Source organism: Salminus brasiliensis, chromosome 1 (assembly GCF_030463535.1).
Source record: "Salminus brasiliensis chromosome 1, fSalBra1.hap2, whole genome shotgun sequence".
NCBI classification, from domain to species: Eukaryota; Metazoa; Chordata; class Actinopteri; order Characiformes; family Bryconidae; genus Salminus; species Salminus brasiliensis.
The window spans coordinates 36,050,562-36,072,267 of NC_132878.1; the positions used below are offsets into that span (position 1 = coordinate 36,050,562).

Genomic DNA, 21,706 nt, shown 5'->3' on the forward strand with positions numbered 1-21,706 from the left:
AGACAGAGTGAGCTATCATCACCAGCACACATGCAGAATCAATAAGGAGCCTACGGCCACTGGGGAAGCAAATCATGTGCTTAGCACACCATTGATGGCTCTGTCCTTGTTCCGGCTGATCTGAGGCCGGTGCTCCTGGTCCTCTTGCTCATAACGGGGGCGATTTGGAAGTGAGAAATGAAGACAGCTCCCAAATCATCCCCATCATTTACAGTCGCTCTGCTCAGACGTCCTCGTGCTTGCCATTTCGCCGGCTGCTTTGGATTCGGGCAGATGGTTGGAAATAAACCATCCTTGTTCTGCTCTGTGCTGTAGGCTTAGCTTGTCATCCCAAATAACTCCTCTCCTGGTGCACTGATGTGGTACTAATGCCAGTCTGACCTTACGTGTTCTGAATAGCATATAGCTGCTTATCTTTATCATGTTTGGTGCAGGTTTTTTTTTTTTTTTTTTTTTGGTAAACGTGTTTGCATACCTCCTGGTCTTCCAGCTAACCTCCATTGATTTTAGATGTAATTAAAGAACCTTCCTGTGGTTCCTATTGTTGCACTTGCTTGTTCAGGACTCAAAGAAGCCTTTACAGATCAAGACCAGCTCCCTGCTTATCACAAGCAAGGTTCTAAGAGCCGTCTTAATTGTGGCGAGGGAAAAAGGCTAATCTGGAATTTTTTTTTCTGTGTCATTTGAAAAGGCATTTGCCATTTAATTCCGAGGGGAAAGCAAAATCTTCTGAAAGCACTAAGCTTCGCGTACCCTCTGGGTGGTGTGTGGTTTTTAATTGAACAAAGCTCCTGTAGTGTGAGAAGCAAGTCTTTCAAGCTGTGATCACACATTGGTCTTGTTTTGCTAATTCACAGCGGCCGACTTCCTGGACTGCTGGCCTCTGGGAAAGTAAAGAACCAGCCAGTCGATCAATGCACGTCTGATTGCTCTTGTGGGTAAGAAGGTTTATAGAGGACCAGAGGCCCACTCATGTTACATGTGCACGGACTTTGCAGGTTAACTTTCCATGCATTTTCTCTGAGCCACCATAGTAACCTGTGCTTTTCCAGACTCTTCTAAAAGAGCTTTGCAGCCTCCTACACTGACCTATGGAGCCACAAAAAAGGCAGTGGCAGAATGATGGCCTTTAACCATCTATTGAAAACTGGGATTCTGCCATTTTTCTCTCCTCCAGTTCCCCCCACGGTGGGAGAATTGATCCTCTCCCCTGGAGTGGAGGCGCATAGATATGATGCATACGGCCGACGGAGTGTGACAATGTCTTGACAGAATGCGTGAGTCTTAAATGTCACTAGATCGTTAGCCATGAATCTGAGCCTCATGAATTTTCAGCGGCTTTGAATTGATGAGGCTGTGCAGTGATCTGAACTGTGTCGGCATGACACACTCTCTCTCTTTCTGTCTCTCTCTTTCTTTTTCTCTTGCTTTAGTTCACTGTTCCTCCTTCCTGTTCAGGGCCTTTAAGCCCCAGTCAGGAATTCCTGCTGCAGATAGATTAGGGTTTGGTACTCTTAATAGCATAAGTTTTAAAATAACTTTAGTATTTAGTGTAATGATGTTGTTGATGGGGTCACAAATTGTCGATTTATCTTTTATAGTGTCTTAGGGTGTGTGTTTACTCATCGGCTTCGGTTCAATTACAGTTCGATTAAAATGAACCCTGGTGTGATTGCTCTGTTTAGCAAGGGTTGTTGGAATACGTGTAAATGCTGCCTTTCGACCTCTGGTGTGAACTCCGGTGCGGTTAGTTTGAAGTATGAACACAGTACGAAAAAGAGGCAACCGAACGCAGGACATGATGCCACAAGATGGTTATAGTCATTCTTGAAGGAGTTGAGCTCGAGTGAGCCCCCATGCAGACCTGTCTACTTTTCTGTGCTTCACCAACTTCTGTCTGATGCTGTAGTTTAGTGAGACTGTGTCCCAAACCACACACTACCACACTACACAGTGTTTCTAAACTAGCCACCATTAGCATGTGCTAATTGACATTAGCATCGCTAACCTTCAAGCCACTGGCCTCACTAGCATCTCTAATCCACCAGTTCATGAGGTCCTGGGCCCTTCACATCTAAAAACTATTAAATATTGCTGCAGTCCGATGATGAACGTATCTTCATTTTTGTCCTGATGTTTTCTCTATTGTTTGAACCATGTAGCTGCTTTGTACCCTGGATGAATAGACCAATCAAAATGCTCTAAAATACTTGTAATAAACTCTTATTTTACATGACCTCCCATTCTGAGTTTAGAACAGTTTTGCCTTCTCCTGTACACATTTTTTTTTTTTTTTTTTTTAGACAGTGACTGTAGGTGGTCTACAAAGGCTTGCACCTTTTTCCCCATCATTTTGTTTCAATTGCAAACTCAGGACTGAAATGCAGAAATGTTCATTTTCTTGCTTAGTCTGGACCAGGGGAACCCAACTACTGAAGTATAAACACATTCGTAGCGACAAGCCTCCAGCATAGTTCAGTTTGTCCTAGTACATACGCTGTGTTTCAAATTATTTTGCAAATGACAAGTCAGTTGAAAGATCTTTCAGTTTTTCAAAGTTTTTCATATCTTTTAGATTACTGGCATCAATCGCAGACTGATTTGTTAATTAGTTTGCCAGGTGAACTTAATTAAAGGACAGCGTAAAACAGTTTGATTATTATCAATGCAGTATGTGGAGGAAGAAAGATGTTTCTGAAGATGAAAAGCATGAAATAGTTCAATGTCTTGCAGAAAGCATAAAAAACTATCTGAATTTCACAACTAAAGAGAAATCATTGAACTGTGAGGAGTCTGGAGAGTGATTCAGAGCACAGACAAATTCAGTTCAGATTAAGGGGTCAGACAAATTAATAGTATTAAAAGGAAAGTTAACAGAAGGGTTCCTTTATGGTCCCTGAGGGGGTCAAAATTACCTCTACAAGATATATGGAGGTCCTAACTGACCATTTCAATGATTTTCATGCTGCACAATGCACCATCCCATGCTGCACAAAACAGCATGAACTCCTTGCTTGCTATGGGGATAAAAAGAGAAAAAAGAAAATCATGATGTGGCCACCATCCTAGCCTGATCTCAATCCTATTGAGAACCTGTGGAGCATCCTGGTATTGAAGATGGATGGCAGTATACTTCAAAACAGCAGCTCTGTGAGGCAATACTGGCATCCTAAATTGAACGGTAGAGGAGGAATGGTTCCTTTGAAATATTCTCCTTTAAATGGTTTTGTGATGGTGAGCACCGTCAAATATATTGGTCCAAAATCTCCCATAGGTGTTCAGCTAGGTTGAGATCTGGTAACTGTGAAGAATTTCCTGTAGACTGGGAATGCTGCCTTCTGGTAGACCTGTATGGCCGACGCTTCCGTACACCTGCAGATTCAGCTACTTCCTTCGCACTTTGGTCTTTGGCATGCTCAAATACAGTCACTTCTTTTAGCCTGTCATTACATCTACTCTGCCACCCATTTTTTTTTTCACACATTCAACCAGATATTCACTGCACTGTACCTCTTCTTCTCTATGAATCTATGAATCCATGAATCCCGTCACACACCCCACAGCTATGTGTAGCCCAATCATCCCTGTGCAAAGCCGTCTGCAAGAGCCTGAAGGTACTACCACCTTAAACATGCAAAGTTGCTAAATTTTGTGTCTGGGGAGCTAAAGTTCTATTAAATTTACTGTAATTTTCTAAACCTCCAAACGTGTTCCTGGTCCTAACTATATATATATATATATATATATATATATGTGTGTGTGTGTGTGTGTGTGTGTATATATATATATATGTATATATATATATATATATATATATATATATATATATATATATATATATATATATATATATATATATATGTATATGTATATATATATATATATATATATATATATATATATATATATACACACACACACACACACACACATATATATATATATATAGTTAGGACCAGGAACACGTTTGGAGCACTTACTACTAGGAACACGTTACTACAGCAACTATGAACAATTTTTAGATGAGTTAACCTGTACTATGCAAATTAAATGAGAACCTCTGGTTTTCATACCATAGGTCTGGGTGATGGGGCAGTGTAATCAGCAGCGATAGGTAACTCATTGCTGATAGTGGCAGTGATGGAGTAATATCAATAATCCCATTGTTTTAACTAGAAAAAAAATATGATGCTTTTTTTAAATGTCGCCAAGGCCAAGTACCCATAGGTTCGTGAACTTTATTAATGGAAACCTAAATGTCATCCGATTCTATGGCAGACTTGAAAAATGCTGTTATTTTATAAAATGGCAGTTCTCAAAAAGGCCCATTACATTTATTGATCTTAAGGTATGGTGTGCACAGTGATCAAAACCTCATTCTGGTTTATGCAAGTTCATGCAAGATCTTGTATCCTGTCGCCTGTCGCCTCTCTCCTCTCTCGCTTTCGCTCTCTCTCGCTCTCTTTATGCTGAAGTCCATCATCTCTATTGATTTTTTGCTTCCTCACATCAATCCATCTCTTCTGTCATTTTCCTCCGTGCGTCCTTCATATTGTGACCCAGAATGTGACATTAAAGATTTCGTCTCAATTATAAAAACCTCAATATGTGTTTTCATCGACCGCGCTCGGGCAATTTGCACTTGAGAGCTTCCAGCCAGGAACCTACAACTCTGATTCTCATGCCGGTGCTCTTGAGGAAAATTGGGAAATTGCAAATGGAAAGTAGATTTTAGTGAATGATATTGGCATGCCTCCATCATATACACTCGCACTCTACACACTATCTCTCTCGCCTTCTCACTTTCTCCTATTGAAATGTTGCTTGAGTACTGGAACTCTCTAATGAAGGAGCTGGCCGTGGTGCTGAAGTGTTCATAACTTCGATGATGGTGCCTATTACTATGCTAATTCAGGAGTGATACACATTGGACACATAGACACACTGGCACTTGCCTGGTCTTCTCTTAATTGAGAGTACTTTTGAGTTTGTAATGTGATTTATAGACAGTAGATCGCTGTCTGAGAAAGCGTGTTCATCGTGGTTCTGCTCTCACGCTCACCCATTAAGCTTTATTGATTTATCAGCCGTGCCTAATGTAGGTGTGTGTGTTAACGAGGAATTAGAAGGTTTGATTTAAAATGTCTTGCTCCACTTATCCATTTAACACAGTCGTAAATGCTGTCAGCAGGTGTGACTGCCTTCTGAATCTGTGGACAATGTAGGCCAGAGGTTTTCAAGTGGCCTTTGTGAAGGTTACATAAGCCTCCATGCTTGATAAACTAGTATAAATGATAAATGACAACACTTGCTTTTTCTAATGCTTTTCAGTTAGTGATTAATCGAGACTTACAATAAAATATATATATTAAATATATTTTTAAACAAAATATTTTCTATTGTTTATATTGGATTTAGGGTCTTGGAGGTATACTTCTTAGACTTAAATTTACTTCTTGGACCCAAATAAGTAAATACACAGTATTTTAGCCTCTGATTGCGCAAGAATGCACCAGAATTCAAATTTCCTGTTAAAATCCCTTTAGTTTTCTCCTAAAAACTACAACATTGGAACCCTGCAGAGGTTTGGTTTCTGAACTCATTACCCATTTCACAGCCTATGAATGTTTTATGTTTTATAACCTAATGCATATTTTAAAATTACTGGCTATTGAAGAATATTAGGAAATAGATTCAAAATGAGAAAAATAATATATGGAAAAGTGGGCGTAGTGGGCTTCCAAGTAACAAGCCATGCAGTCACCTCCTTACTCTGTACATTCAATACACTGATGAGCTTTTCTACAATATGTTTTTTCAATACTCTGTTTGGTCCATTGTTTGGTTTGCATCCGTGCTATGACAGGCAGAAACGTCGAGCTCCGCAGTAACGTGCCACACCCACCCCTCTCTTCCCAGTCTAGCCCACGTCTATGGTGTGTTGGGAAGAGCAGATAAGGAAGACAGTTTAATCTAGGAAATGTTTGCAGGCAGAGATGCTTTTGAAATGCATTGCCTGATTCTGAGGAGAAAGTTTCAAAGCGAATCTCGAGTTTTGTCATCCGACATAACTCTTGAGTTTGTCTCATCTTATATGGAAGCACTTTGAACTGTTTTATGCGTCTGCCCCTTTGATGATCCCTGGATGTGGCGCTACACGAGTCGTGCCGCTTCTGCTCCTGAGGAAACGATTTCAGCCGGCACGGCCCTGTCAGCAGGGGCCGGTGTGAGCTTGACCGAAGGGCCGTAGGTCATCCAGCAGAGGTCACCTGGGCAAGCGCGGGGTCAGGGTCTCGGGGCTTGTGCGCGTGGGCCCACCGTCTCAGCAAAGCGGCCGTGAGATGAACAGGACAGCTGCACGTTACAGCGAGCTGTAACCATGGAGACGGATGTCGGCAGAGAGACGGGTTGATTAAATACACAAGTCATTACTTGCGGAGCTCGCAGCCACACCTCTGCTCTCTCGGCTGTCTGTGTGGACAATCGCGTGCAGTAGAGGTGTTAAAATGCATCTGAGGGTGGCGATTATAGTAGTTTGCAGTTCATTAAAAAGCTACAAACATGCAGTGTGCTACTGGTAGGCAAATAGTCAAAGGTGCTGGTGCTGGAATATGGTCCAAAAAAGATTCCCGTTGGTGGCACTGATTATTAGATTGAAACTGTATTGTATTGTAGCATAGGTTGTACATCGTTTGTAAAGCTGTGTCACAATACAACATGGGGAGTAAACGTGGAATAGGGCACCTGCCAAATTTAGCTTGTAGCACCTTCTTCTCAAGCCTTCATGCAAAAACGTCATGGCACAATGTAAAGGATGGTCAAATTCAATTTAGCAAAAAAACTATAACTGATGTTCCTCAAGGTATATGCTTCTGTTTTGGCCAAAAATTCTCTGAAGAATTCTCCGGTCACTCTCAAATGTAATACTAACGGACTGGGTATATTGGCTTTTTTTTATTATCTTTCATTACTGTGTAGCTAATCCTCTGGACAATTCTGTGAATTCACTGTGTAATTTAAAAATAAAAAAAATAAATTGCATTGTGTTTCCTGATGCACTGAATCGTCTCCTATAGAATCATAATCAAATTGAATTGCTGTGAGGTCAGAGTAGAGGTCTGTTACCCAGCCCAAGCTTAACAAAATGGTAATTTACGCTTACAAAGCCGTTTTGGGACGGTTCGGGCAGGTTGTTCCACATTCATTAGGATGGCTTGGGTTTAGTTTCAAAGTATGTTGTCTCTCTCATGGCATTATAGTCTGCATCTGTGTTTGCAGTTGACTCTTACCAGTTAGACCTGATTGGCTTGGACCTTAAACTCACTGGGATGGGTCATGCTTTCATGCTTGTGCAGACCTCTTATACGTATCCCGTAAAAAAGCATGCTTGTATATACAGAAAATGTCCTCTGACACTAGGGGGTGCAAGCCACACCAGATTAGTCTGTTGTGGGTGTGGCTGAACCTGCTGTTATCATCAAATGATGGTGTATGTGCTGTCCAGCTTCAAACAAACGTCTGTCTCTTTTGTCCTGGTCAGGGTCGCTGTGGGTCCGAAGCCTACCCAGTATCATTGGGTGCAGGGCAGGAATGCACCTTAGACAGGGTGCAATTTCATCGCATGATTAAAAATATCTGTGATTGATGTATCAGCTTTTTATATCCACCCATCCATCTTCTTCCATTTTCAGGGTTAAGATGAGTCCAGAGCCTAAGCTTCAGGTGCAAGACACGAATACCCCCATGGACAGGACATGATTGACATATCATTGTTTTATATCTGTCCGTCCATTTTCTTATCCACTGCTTCCTGGCCACGGTTGCGGTGGGTCCAGAGCCTACTCAGGAATACCCTCTGGACAGAGTGTCAGTTCATTGTATGGTACCACACACACCAAGGGAGCCAGTAGCATGGCCAATTCCCCTACCCTGTGTGTTTTTAAAAGGTGAAATTACCTGAAGAAAACTCACACCCTCAGACCCTAAACGAGTATCAAATGCACCACACCAGACCCCTGCAGCTGTGCAGTACGTACTCTACCTGTTGTGCCACCATGCCGGCCTTTATTATTTTTTCTATTATTATTATTATTATTTTTATTTATTTGTTTGTTTGTTTGTTTCTCTTCTGTTTTTACGCAAGACAGTTGGGAATAGGAACAGAATACAGGAGCATTTGGTGTACACCAGGAAATTAACTTTGCTGCCATGATTCATTTGCATTTACTTGGGAAAGTGACACTTGTAGCTAAATCTCAGTGACAGATGACCTGCTCTCATAGGAAATGACTGTTCGCTCGTTGCTCTGTTGCCAGCTAATATTAAGGTGGGGTAATACTGCAGACACTATACGTGTAAGTGGAGCAGGAGATTGATCATAAGTGAGCATAATAACAACGTGACGAATTAGCAGGTCAGCAGAAACAAGCCTTCATTTGTATGTTAAAAGAGAATACGTGCCTAATCCTAATTGACTCATCTGCATGCATATATACTTACACCCTTATGCGCTTTTCTCATCTGTCACAGGGAACTGCACTGTTGCCATGGCAGTGGATGGCAACCAGTCAATTAGGATTAGAGAAAAGTAAATTAAGTGTGATGCGATGCACGCCCATCTGAAATGATATCACTATCCATAAGGGTTAGTTTCGATCTTAGACTAATGTCTTGGCTTATGGCCAACTAGTCTCTCAGACTTTGATTAACCACGTAATTCATTCATTTAATGCTGCCTTTTTCTTGCAGGGCCAGCCGGTTGGCCAGTGTGACTTCAGCAGACGGCTCCTGTGTATAGAGAAGGAAATAATCTTCCCTCGTTCGGAAAAGATAAAGATGGGACAGATCGACAAAACGAAGGAGCCCTTCAGCGTGAGGAACAAGCCATTCTTCGACATTAACGCAGCACGGAAGGTAAGAAAGTGAGACTGAGACTCCTATGGAGGCACGCGGATACTGGTTTTTACCATTTGTGCTGATTCTCTGGGTTTAATAATTATACTTCTGAAATTGTCTTTAAACATTTCCAGTATATCAGACATGATGACAGGGCAATGACTGATTATTCAAATTATTGTTTGTTTGCTGTCTCGCAACTAAGCAAATACAAACTACACTGACTGCCTTGCTGACTGTAAATGACATGTGGGGCCTGTTCTTATACTTTACAGTTAAAAGAATAACTTAAGTGAACCTTTTGAAATGACATGTATTTCTGCATTGATTACTAATAAAATGAGGTCTGATAATTATAGACACCATTATAGAAATCAATCATTAACACACAAACAGTTAACAGTACTGTCCATGTCTTTTATTGGGCACATTGACTAAACATCCACAGTGCAGGCTAGAAAAAGGAAGTGAATCCTATGGAAATACCCGTACTTCTGCGTTAATTACTAATTAAATGTGGTCTAATCTCACATTTACAGATAAATGCTATCTAACTAAACTAATAACATACACACACAGTTGCACTGGTCATGTCATTTATTGATCACATTGGGTAAACATCCACAGTGCAGGCTAGAAAAAGGAAGTAAACCCTTGAATTCAATAATCTAATCGCCATTTAGCAGCAATTACTTCCACTAAATACTTCCTGTAGCTGTCAGGCCTCAGCATCTTGAAAGGGTAAAGGTCAGGCCATTCTAAATATAGGTCTGTTTCTTTTACAACAATTCTTATGTTGAGTTTCTTGTCTTCTTTAGGTAATTGTAATGTTTCATTTCCCAGTGTCTCTTCAGCTTGAGGTCATGGACTGCTGCCCTTCCATTCTGTAAAGTTCTGTAAAATGAGTTGAAGCACCTTTGAATTCATTAATCCATTAATGGTCACAAGGCGTCCAAGCTCCTGAGTGTTGTGTAGTAGGGGTGTGCGTGATTGACAAAAAATGATATCTCTGTTTTCTGGGATTCTGACGATTAACGATAATCAGACGATACTTGTTCTACTTATTTATTTACTTAAAACTGAAGCATTAGAGTCAAAATATTACAAAACAGTGCAAGTGTTACTGACATTACAAAGGTACAGACTTTGTTTTTCACTAAATTGTAATTTCATATGAATGTAATACATTTATTTTACATTAAATCTATATTTCCTGTTATTCTTGTCATTTTCAAAATGTTTTAAGTCTTGTTTACTTTATTTATGTTTAAACATCTTAACAATCTCTTTTACTTAAACTGTAAATTATGTGACTGTACTGTTTCTTCTAAAAATATCTTAAAATAGTATAAAATATTATAAAATAAGAACCTTCAAAAGCAAACCTTTCAAAGCAAAACCACCTCCAGGCTAGTGAGGACGAGCCAGGTCTAGCAACTGAATCTAATGCTGCAGACTGGCAGGGTTTTGGTGCTTGTGTTTTGTCTCCTAGAGCAGTTTGTTTACTCATTTTTAACTCCATTTTTAATTCCTCTGTAGAGCATTAGCTTGTGTTGTGGTGAACATGTAGACTATGCTGGCGCGATGCATGCACCCTGTGCATATGCACAGTAGTCTGTCCTATCAGGCTAACAGGCGCAGTGAATGTGAACTCTTAAGGCGTTCCACAAAGGGAGTGGCATAAGTCGATGAGGTCTGCTCGCACATCGTTAAAACAATAATTAAGATATTCTCCTAGACAAGACATATCACACATCCCTAGTGTTCCACTTTTGTCTCACCTGTCCAAAGAGCATTGTCCTAGAGGCATTGTGGAATATCCAGGTAGTCTAGGGCATGTTTGAGACTGGCCACAATGTTTTGTTTGTTTGTTTGTTTGTTTTTTGGACAGCAGCAGCTTCCTTAGTGGTGTATTTTCTGATAGTGGACACATGAACAACATTTTTTTGCAGTAGTTTTTATATTGGTCTTTTTCTGTTACCTCTGGATTCTTTCTCACCTCGTTCAGGATGGCCTCTTGGAGTGATCTTAACAGGCCACCCACTACTAGCAACAGTTCTGAATTTTCCCCTTTTGTAGCTACTTTTTCTAAGCATAAACTGATGTACACCCACGTCTTTCACAATACTTTCAAATGCAGCTTCTGCGATCTTCTAAAGAAAAACGTCTTTGGCAGTAACCAGCATTTGAGTAGCTTTATTTGATGGCACTTCCTAAGTCATTTCGGTGATTGGAAACCTTTTGTCAATTAGTTCTTGAAAAAGCCATTAATGCAGAGGTTCACTTCCTTTTTCTAGCCTGCACTGTGGATGTTTACTCAATGTGCTCAATAAAAGACATGAACAGTACAACTTTGTATGCATTTGTCCATAATTGTGACATAGATAACAATCAGACCTCATGTTATTGGTAATAAATGCAGAAATCCAGGTACTTCCGATGTGTTTGCTTACTATTCCTTGCAACTGTATTTGTTCCTGGACTGTAATGCTATGCGATGCAATGCAATGCTGTGATGTGCAAAGGCCTTTCTGACTACTATAGTTGTGCCCTTGAGCTAAGTTCCAGCGAGAAGACTTTCACCCCTTTCTCTAGCACACTGGCCTTGAAAAAGAAGCAAGCCAGCTCAAGGACCCCAGCATGCTTAAAAGAAAAAGAAAAAGCATCACTGATAACACACACTTCTAGTGGAAATGTGGTTCACCTCGCACTGCTCCCTGTAAAAATTCTCTTTACTGTTTCTGTGCCTTTTTAATAAGCATGTTTTCTTTTCGTCTTCATGATGAGCACAGTTTAGAAAAACATCAGCTGTGTAATCGCACTGATTCATCGTGGGCGTCTTGTTTTGCTTATTCTGTGGCATTTTCACGTTTCCCTTTTGAACGAAATGAAATGGTTAGAGAGAGAAGGCTATGGTTCGGAGCCTTTTTTTAATTAGCGAAATCAATCACTGCACTTTGCGAGACTGATCTCTCAGCTCTCTCTAATTATCAAGGTTGAAGAGCCCGTGAGAAGCTGCACCTTTTTTCACTGATGAAGCCAAGTGTGAGCATCTGGATGTGAAAGCTTCTCAACCCAAAACTCCCCTGTGCCTTGTTTTCCTCCCCTCTTCAGCCCAGATGTGAAATGTAGGCAGGTTAGGTTGTGCACTGCAGCCTGGTTTGAGTGATGTATTCTTGGGTCACGCATAGAAATGCATGGCGATTTACCAGTATAAAAATCTCTTAAAGTAAACACCTACATGTGTTCAGGCACAGACAGTGTTGCCAAGGCTGTGGAGTCAAAATACGCAATGTTCATGGACGTCCAGCTCTAGCAATTAATCTGCCCCTGCTTTGTGCCGGGAAGCATTTCTTTCTGGTCATTCATTCCCGTCTTTTCAGGTGCCTGCTACAGTCCACAGCTATTTGTCAGAACTGATCTGTCAGTGAATTTGTCTGGGTGTTTTTCGCACACAGCCCTTATCAGTCACCTCTCTTGTTGCAGTATCCTGTTTTCCTCATCCGCCGAGTGTACGCGAACACGTCGGTTATCTCTGCTCGACCTCTGGTCTCATCTGTGGCCCAAATACCTCCTGTTGACTTTTAGTGAACCTTTGTTCCAGGGCTCGGCCGCTTGCTTAGGGGGCAGAGTCATGGAAGCAGACTTATTGGTTAATTGGCCCGTGTGTATTTATCATGGGTCTGCAACTATATTCTTATAGTCCCAACTCCAGATACCACTGCAGCACCACTGCAAGCACCTGGGATACCATATCAACCACATGCAATACGATTGCAACCACCTGCAACGATAGAAACCACCTTGGATCCTAAAGTGACCTCGTAGCATCCATTTTGCAACCCCATAGCATCCACCTGGCCATACCATAGCAGCCACTTAGCAACAGCATAGCAACTACTCAGAAAAAAACACTTTAGTGACCACATTACAACAGTCTAACAATTTACTAACACGGTCAGCCACTTAAGTTATGCAGCCATTCTGCGGCTTAAGGAAATTAACTTTTCTAGTAATGTATAATAAAATGCAAAAGTTCAGACCAGGGTTTGAGCAGATTCTCAGTATGAAATGACACCGTTTAGAGGCAGAAACTTTAAACATATCATTTGCCAGTGACTGTAATGGAATTTGTAATTCACAGAGTAATGTAGCCTTTCTGAGTATCTGTCCTGGAGCTTGGAAATGCATGCAATGCATGTATCCAACACAGTATTTACCAAGGCTGGAATCACAATTGTTTGTGTCCAGCATTGTGTCTTTCTGTTCGTTCATTCATTCCAGTATTTTTCAGAATGCAGCCAGGGGTATGTTGCAGTCCACTGCTGTTTTTCAGAACTGAGGTCAGAGACTGTGAGGATCTTCATCTGCTTGTCTCTGGTCAACTTCTGGGCTTGTCTGTGATCTGAATGCTTACTTGCTGATGGCACTTTGTAACCCCCTAAGCCTGAGTTGTTGCTATACTGTACCATGCAGCTGCTTATGGGCTGAAGCTTCTTCCCTAGAGCCATCCACAGAATATAATGTGTATAAAAAAAATCCCACAGAATAAAGATATGTTTACAATCCCAGGCAAAGTTACCAAGGCTGCAGACTGCAACTGCAGTACTCAAGGACGTACAGCAATTAACCTGACATTTCTTTCTAGTCTTTCATTCCAGTGCTGTTCAGATTTCCATGACTATTTCTCAGTACTGGTCTGTCGTATTATGAATTCGTGAGGATCTTTTTTCACACATACTGAAACAGCCTTGTCTTCTTCTCGTCAACCCCTGTACCTGTCTTTGTTCCAGGTGTCTACCACTTGTTTAGAAGCAAAATCGTAGAAGCGGAGTCTGATAATTCTATTTAAACTGGAGGTCCAAACAATCTGCTAGTCTAAAACTGGATCAGGACTCTGGAACACTCCACTATCTGGATCAAGATTTCAGGCAAAACACTTGACGGGGGCATCCTAGTTTACCCCTTGTTTTTCGGTGGATAATCACTATTAACGGTCCAGTTTAGTTCTTGAGCTCTGCCGGTGTAACTCAGTCTGTCCTAAAGCACAGAAATGCTTCTGACTTCGTTATATAAACATCTGATGGAATAAGCATAATGTACAGTCCCACACAACGTTACCAAGGCTGCAGAGTCAAATTGCAGTATTCAGGGATGTTGAGCAATTAACCCGACTCCGCTTTGTGTCAGGCAGCATTTCTTTCAGTTCATTCATCCCAGTGTTTCCTTTAGAACACAGGCATGCATTTTCCACACTCCACAGCTATTTCTCGGAATTGGCCTGCCAAAGAATTTGCAAGAGACTTCTTCTCACACATACTAAGCTGGCAAGGTCTTTATCGGTCATCTCTTTGTTGCCGTATCTTATTTTCTTCGCAGAAGAACAAGTCGGTTACTCCTGGTCATCCTCGGGTCTCGTCTATGCCTCGAAGGCCACAAAGTGGCACTCTTGACCCCCGAGAGGCTGTGTTGTTCCGGGGTCCGCCATGTGGCTTCTTAGGCGGTGAAGTCATGGTAAGCAGACTCTTGTGACTGAAAGGGGCTCATTATTCTCCAGCGTGACCATCTGCCGGACGCACAGCCTCGTCTTTGTCGAAGTGGAGGACAGCGAAGGAGGAATCTGCTTTGCGCATTTAGACTGATAGATTTTCCCCTCCTCTCCGTGAGGAATAGGTTCCGGAAATTCCCCTCATGTCCTACTTCCATTCCGAGCTGCAAGAAAGATCTGAGAGCTTCTGTCCAGTGGGGTCACTTTTGCAAATGTGGGTTTCGCCTGTGTTCATATTCTGGTCTGTAATCGCATCTTTTGTCTGAATCTGCGAGCGCTGCCTATTTGTGTCCCAAATGTTCCTGTCAGAAAAGAGCCTCTCTGAGGACAAAGCCCTTGTGTCCAAGCGATGGCTCTAATACACCGCCTCAATAAAAATCTGTGTATTGCTTTCCTGCATCCTCAATCATCTTAAAATGGCTGTGGACGGTGATGGACGTCTGGGATGGCAGCCTGGCAACTGAAGAGAGGGAGATGAGCGTGTGGATTAGATTAGCTTTAGCCAGGGCCTGTGTTAAGAGCCCATTAGCAGGCAGTAAAGAGAGAAAGAGAGGCGGAGGATGCGGCAACGGAGAGCCTCAGGGTCACGTTTAAACAACAATGAGAAGAGAGAAAGCCTGGCCTTCCAATGCCCCTGCCCCTCAATCGAGATGCTTAAAGTGGCATTGCTTGTTCAGTTGGGCAATGAGGTCAATTAAGGCTTGAAGAGTACATGCATGCATGCATGCCTCGTAGCGTTTACCCAGTGGCCCGGTTGCCTGGCAAGGTGAAAGCGGTGCCACTTGAAGCAATTAGCAGTTAGCTTTAAATGGGAATTTAAAGTTGATGTGTGAAAGCTGGATACTCTTGGCTCACAGAAATAGCAAAGTACTACAGTGCGGTACCAGAGATACTATTAACTGCAATAAATCCTCTGCAAAGTTAGATTGAATTGTGTACTGTGTCTGTGATTCCATGTAGGCTAAAATGGGGCCTGAAATGGCCTTTCTTTTATAGTACAAAAAATACAAAATCACAAATGCACTACTGTGCAAAATAAGTTCTAATAGCTACCTCACAATATCACAACAAGATGTTTTGAACTGCTGAACAGCTGAATATAAGGAAATTAGACAAGACAACCATATTAACCATTAGAGTTGCACACTATTCTGGAATTTGGCCACCGCCTTTGACATGCAGTGAACACACACATGCACACAGTGACAGTGAGCGTACTTGCCTGGAGCGGTGGGCATCCATTGCTGAGGGTGAGAGGCCCTGCTCAAGGGCCCAACAATGGCAGCTTGCAGAGCCCTGGTATCGAACCCACGACCCTGTCATCAATAGCCCGGTGCTCTAACCTAATGACTGATGTGTGCAGGGTTTGTTTCAACACAGTAATTAAAGCTAAAGCTAAAAACAATTTAGGCCTTAAGCAAAAAGATGTATGACTAATAGCAAATAGCTAGGACTGAGCTGAGCTAGGTGAAGCTAAGCAATGCAAAAGCTAAAGGTAAGCTAAAGGTTAATGTTCCATTATAAAACCAGCAGAACACGTAATTAACTTTTTTTTTTTTTTAATGACCTTGATTTTTATTAGTTGTGGGGTCTAAGACTTACACACTGTCCTTTCGCCCTTAGATATTAACAAGTTAAAATACTAGGCCCAGTTGTTGAGCTTAATTAAGTTTAATTAATCTGATGAGTGAACTAGAAGTTTTAGTGTTAAAATCAATACAACTTTGTGATTTTCTTTTTAATAGCACCCATTCTATACTTTTGCCATGAGTTAGAAAGTTGGAGATGATGTGGGCTGCTGATCATCCAACATCCTGATTTTGGAGGATACAGTGTATGAGCAGTTGTCCCATTACTTTGTTGTTTTTTCATGTAGTGCATCACTGAGTTCTGGTGTAACAGCACTGTTAAGTAGCTAATAAGATCTGGCTTCTGATGGTGTACTGGTAGCTAAATTTATCTATTTCTAATTAAGGGATCTGCAGGTATCTCTGTCCCCCTACAGTCCAATATCCAGCTCTCACGAATGATTAGGCTAGTAAAACCCGCTTAATTAGGTCTTTAGATTATTCTGATTAGTTGAGTCATTCTCCTCACTTTATGCAGTCACCCTGTTTCTTGGTAAATCAGTCGCAAGTACCTCGGAGGGATGTGTGTGCTTTTGTGTGTGTGTGTGTGCGTGTGCACCAATGTGCATTCACTCGCATGTGTGTTTATAAGTAGACCGATGGTATCAGCTCGTATCAAAAAATGGATCACTTTCAGGATGAAATTGAATTTTCTGAGACAAACGATTGCAAACTTTCAGACCATATTACGCTCCCACCCCCCTTCCCTCTCAGTACATATTGAACTTGAAGCCGACACTGGAGGATTGAAGGGTTATCTGATGTATTGGGTGCACTTTTACTGAGGGAATCGGCGTGTAAGACGACGGTCTAATGCATCTGTGAAATGAGCTACCTGCTCGCTGAAGCATAAGGTATACTCCAGTACTGAGCAGTGGGTGGATTTCATTTGTTTTCTGTGCCACACTGAGCACCAGAAACTTTTTAACTTGCAGCCTGTTCTGATTGGTTCACTGTTCTCACCCCCTTTTGTGCTGGTTGGTTGATAAGGTCTACGTTGTTGGTAACTCTTCAGTGCCTTTGAGAGTTGAGCAAGGTTGAGCCTGTCAGACTGGCGATGTGGGCAACTTGAATGTCCAACAGAGTTTGAAATGGTAGGGGGTTATTATAAATGTCCCCCACAAAGGAGTGTGTGCTTCGTTGTCCTCTTTTTGACTTTTGACCTCCACTTCAACAAGCTGTCTTCTGAGCATGAGCACAACAAAAGTTGAGGCCTAGTGAAAAGCAGGGAAGCTTTACACTAGAACTGTCTATTTAACTTATAAGTAAAAATATGAACTGTTCCTCTGTCAAATATTTGAATAGACTTGACTCTAAACTAAACTTTTTTTTTAGCTGCATTTTTCTAAAACATACTTCTAAATGTAAATCATCCCTGACTGCTCACCGTGTTATAAACCACCTATTCTCAGCCTAGAGGTGTTAAATATTGTCTAAAAGGTACATAAGCTCATTCTTTAGCAAATTTCTATGGAAGTTGTTTTCTCTATTCCACTCCCCCACCAAGCAAAGGCAAAGAAAACGCTAAATAGCATGGCTTCAGCAGCTAACCTAACTAGAATGTGCTATTGTCTAAGCATATTGCCCATGTGTACGTGTTTAAAGCTAACGTGTTAGCATTGTATGTTTAGTAGCTTAGTCGTCTACAGAGCACCCTCATTTGTAGTGTCAGCTTTTCAGTGACAAGTCCCATCTAAAGCACTTGAAATGTTGACTGAAAGGACTGAATGATGCTGACACGATTCTACAGCCAATGTGCTTATTTTTATTTATTTAACGAAATAAATAAAATTATTTCATGATTATTTTAAATGTTAAAATTTAACATTGTAATTTTGTCATCCCTACTGTACACGGGCTGTAGATACCTGGATTTAGACTACCAAAACCAATCGAATTTGAATCAAATATGGAAGGGATGTTTGTAGCTGTCTGGGCTCATTAAAGAACGTGGCTGAAAGCTGTGTGGAACTATAATTTAGTAAATAGTTAAGTCAAGTAAATCATGAAAAATCTGCTCTGTAGTAATACTGAATTATTTGAACTTGCCCACAAATTGTGACACCAATGTGATTTAAATACCACCCTCACTTTCATTTATGTATATATTTTTTCCTAATGATCTCACCCCGGACATGCACTGTGTGCAAAGTTGGCTCATTATAGGCCTACTTTTATTGATATTTTCCATTCCACCTTAACAGGAGTGGTTGTTACATTTAGGAAACCCCACTGTTAAAAGATCCTTGAGGAACTTTTGGAGGTTCTTCAGTTTGAAACTGTGGCGAAAACCTCTTAAGGTGCTTTGAGGAACCTTCAAGAAAAGTATTTTCAGAAGAAAAAGGTTCCTTAAAGCACCTTAAGAGGTTCCTCCACAGTTTCATACTTTTAACAGTACACACCCACAGCGTCCTATATAGTATGCTTTTCTCTGAGCCTTACTGCTCTGTTCTGTGCATTTTGGAAGCGTTAAGGTTCTATTGTAGATGACCGGTGATCGCTGGACATCATTATCTGCATTATCTGCATTATCGGCATCCATGGCGTCTGTTAACAAAAGTAAAAAAAAATGTTCTTGACAGGACTGTTGTCGGACCACCCAGCATAAACTCAGCATTAGTGCAACTTGTCTGTAGACAAGAGTCAGACAGGCGGTACAGCATGCTGTAAGGGGCTGTCTTGTGATGTGGCTTAAAATAATGACTAAACCTGGCAGACCTTGTTTATCAAAAGACTAAAACAGTGACTACATCGCTGGGTGTGCACTAGGCTTAACTGTATTTGGATTTTCTCAGTCATAGATACCTGGCAGTGCAAGACGTTCCACATTGTTTGTTCAGTCACGATCTGCAGCCATTTAGTCTGTCAATATTAAGGTATTAATCATTTAAATCTTCTGTCCTTGAAACTTGGCTCATGGCACACCAGGCCTCTTTGCTCCGGCAGTCATTTAGGCGTTTTAATTTCGACTAATTGCAAATATTGTGTTGCTGATAAGGCCTCGGCGCTCTCTCCCTTCATTAGGGTTTCATTTACCCCATACCAAGGAGGCGTGTAATACCTCATCACATTACCCTCAAATGTCATACGCATTCAGCTCTTCAGCTGCTACCTTTCAGTCGGGGTAGTGAAACGTAATTGACTACCTGGCTCAAGTTTGAAAAGTGTAATGGTGTTCTCATAAAGTTTTAAACGGTTCAGTCGATACAGTGTCTCAGTCGAGTGTGTGTTCTGTTTACACACTTATTATTTGAACTGTAAGGTATCGATGCTTATTGATCTGGACGCACATTAAGCCTACCCTTAAACCGAACTGCAGATTCTGTTGGGTGCAACACTGAAAAAGCTTTTGCGCTCCTTTTTATATATATATATATATATATATATATATATATATATATATATATATATATATATATATATATATATATATATATATATGTGTGTGAGTGTGTGTATGTATGTATGTATGTATATGTAAACAGTACTATGCAGAAGTTTCAGACACTTACAATTAAAAGCTGGGCAGTAAGTATTTGTTGCTCAGTAAAATGTTAATATCAGAAAAAATACAACTAAGTAAAATTTGAAGAAGAGCAAAAAAATAACTCAATAAAAGGAAATGTAAAAAGATTTGATTTATTCTTTAGGTCATTATGGATAGTATCTGTTCATTCATCATGAAATGTGGGCACAATGCAAAGAGCAACTGTCAGATTCACATTATGTATGTACTATTATGTATGTATCAGTTGTTTACTAATGTTGTGCTTGGCTTTGAGCCAAGCTTCACCAAAGCTTCTTGAAAAAGATTACATAATGTCTAATGACTCCGTAAATGCCAAACCCTGGCTTAGCCTTAGCCTATAACTATCCTGAGGGGGTATGATAGGCTGAGGACAGTCTGTGTCCGGGTGGCATTTCTGCTTGTTTATTCTGAGCTTTTCTGCCTGGCTTCCTTCCTTGACAGGTTGACCAGAAAAGCTTACCTTACTATTGGACTTGACCTTCAGTCACCCCCGGTAAGGCTTTCAGGATTTTGGAGCCCCTGTAAGTTGCACGGCCAGCGTTTGGGGATTGCCACCTTCCCACAAGTCTTTGCTCGCTGACCCTTTCGCTATGACTCATTGAACAGGTCTACTCTGCTGGCGCCGTCTTGGGCTGGAGCAAAGGCAGAGCAAAGCCACACAGTCGAAAATAATCAACCTAATAAATACCTCCGGCTGAAGCGCCTGGGCTGCTGGGGGAGCTCGGTATTGACGTTAAGCTGGCACAAACTAAAGCTAGCGTTTGGAACTGCCAGCTTAAAAAAGGAATACTGTTGGATGATAGAAAAACTTGATTTTACAGTGTGGCTACAGGTTATGTCAGTTGCCTGTGGACTACTGACAGTTTACAGATCATAGTTAAATGTCGAAATGAGTACTTTTGATGCTTATTATTGCAAAGTCTTTCTTTTTTTGCTTTGTCCCTAAATATAGTATTTTTTCCCATTTAAAAAGTGTTACAGTGACTCTATGGTCCATGCAATGCCTGTGAATAGTCCCAACATTTCTGCAGTTCACTCTCGTTCAGTTATACAGCTCATGTACATGCACAGTTGAGGCTTTTGACAGGACTGGAATTCCTCTTTGCTGCTGACATACTGACCTAACAGGGGCAGTGGTGGCTCAGCGGTTAGAGTGCCGGGCTATCGATAACAAGGTTGTGGGTTCGATTCCCCTGCTCCCCGGTCTGGGTGTTTGTACTCACTGCCCCTAGTACCTTTACCTGAATTTGTTAGTTTGCTGCTTGTTGATTGCTCCATGGCTTTCCTACAAGCACTGTCTAACCAAGAACATGAAGGCTTTAATCACAGCTTCTAGAAAAGCGACACAAGATGTGAGGAACTGAGCTTGAACCTGGTCTGTTAGGGATGTTTCAAAGGGTTAGACTATGAAGGGTTACTTTAGACAACTTACTGTACTGGCTTAGACTTAGTCTGTGTTACTAGTGGTATCTACTCAACACGAAATTAAAGTGCTACATTGAGACTAGACAGATTGATGTACTGGCTCCAGCATTCCAAATGCAGTCAAATTCAATCATAAGCCAATAATGGAGGCCAATTTCCATTCTCTAGCCCCTGACTGACACATTTGCAAATACGAAGAAAAGACTGATGCTTGTAAATTAAATTACTTCTTTATTTAAACATTGTAAACGAATGAAGCCGCCATTGGAAAGTGTAGCATTAGTGAGACTAACCAGATGCTCGTGAGTGTAACACTGTAAAAGTGATTTGTTTACAAATGAAGTATCCAAACAGAAGTATCCGGCCAGGCCAAGCCGAAAACACTAATAATACAGACATCGGAAAAGGCTGAGTCGAAAATGTCAAAAACAGGCAAAGGTCGAAAAAAAAAGTACAAACCAAACTGGCAGAAAAAAACATAAGATCAGTCTGAAAACAAAAACGGGAGATAAGAAACAGATGAAAATCGGAAATACTTTACAAATAGAGATAGACAAAGGCAAGCATTTTTGCAAATACACACAGCTGTATATTGGTAGAACTTGGAAGGCTGTCCATGATTGGGTGAGTAGGGGTCGGTGGGATGGGACAATAGTCTAGGGAGAGTGTGGATATGTGACC

General features: G+C 41.2%; 1 protein-coding gene across 1 annotated transcript in view; it reads left to right on the plus strand.

Annotated features, from left to right (window-relative positions):
• rngtt (RNA guanylyltransferase and 5'-phosphatase) overlaps positions 1–21,706 on the plus strand; it is a 177,524-nt gene that overhangs the window by 74,675 nt on the left and 81,143 nt on the right. The window contains exon 11 of the mRNA XM_072678641.1: positions 8,749–8,913. Within this exon, the coding sequence (XP_072534742.1) occupies positions 8,749–8,913 (165 nt within the window). The remainder of the gene's footprint in view (positions 1–8,748; positions 8,914–21,706) is intronic.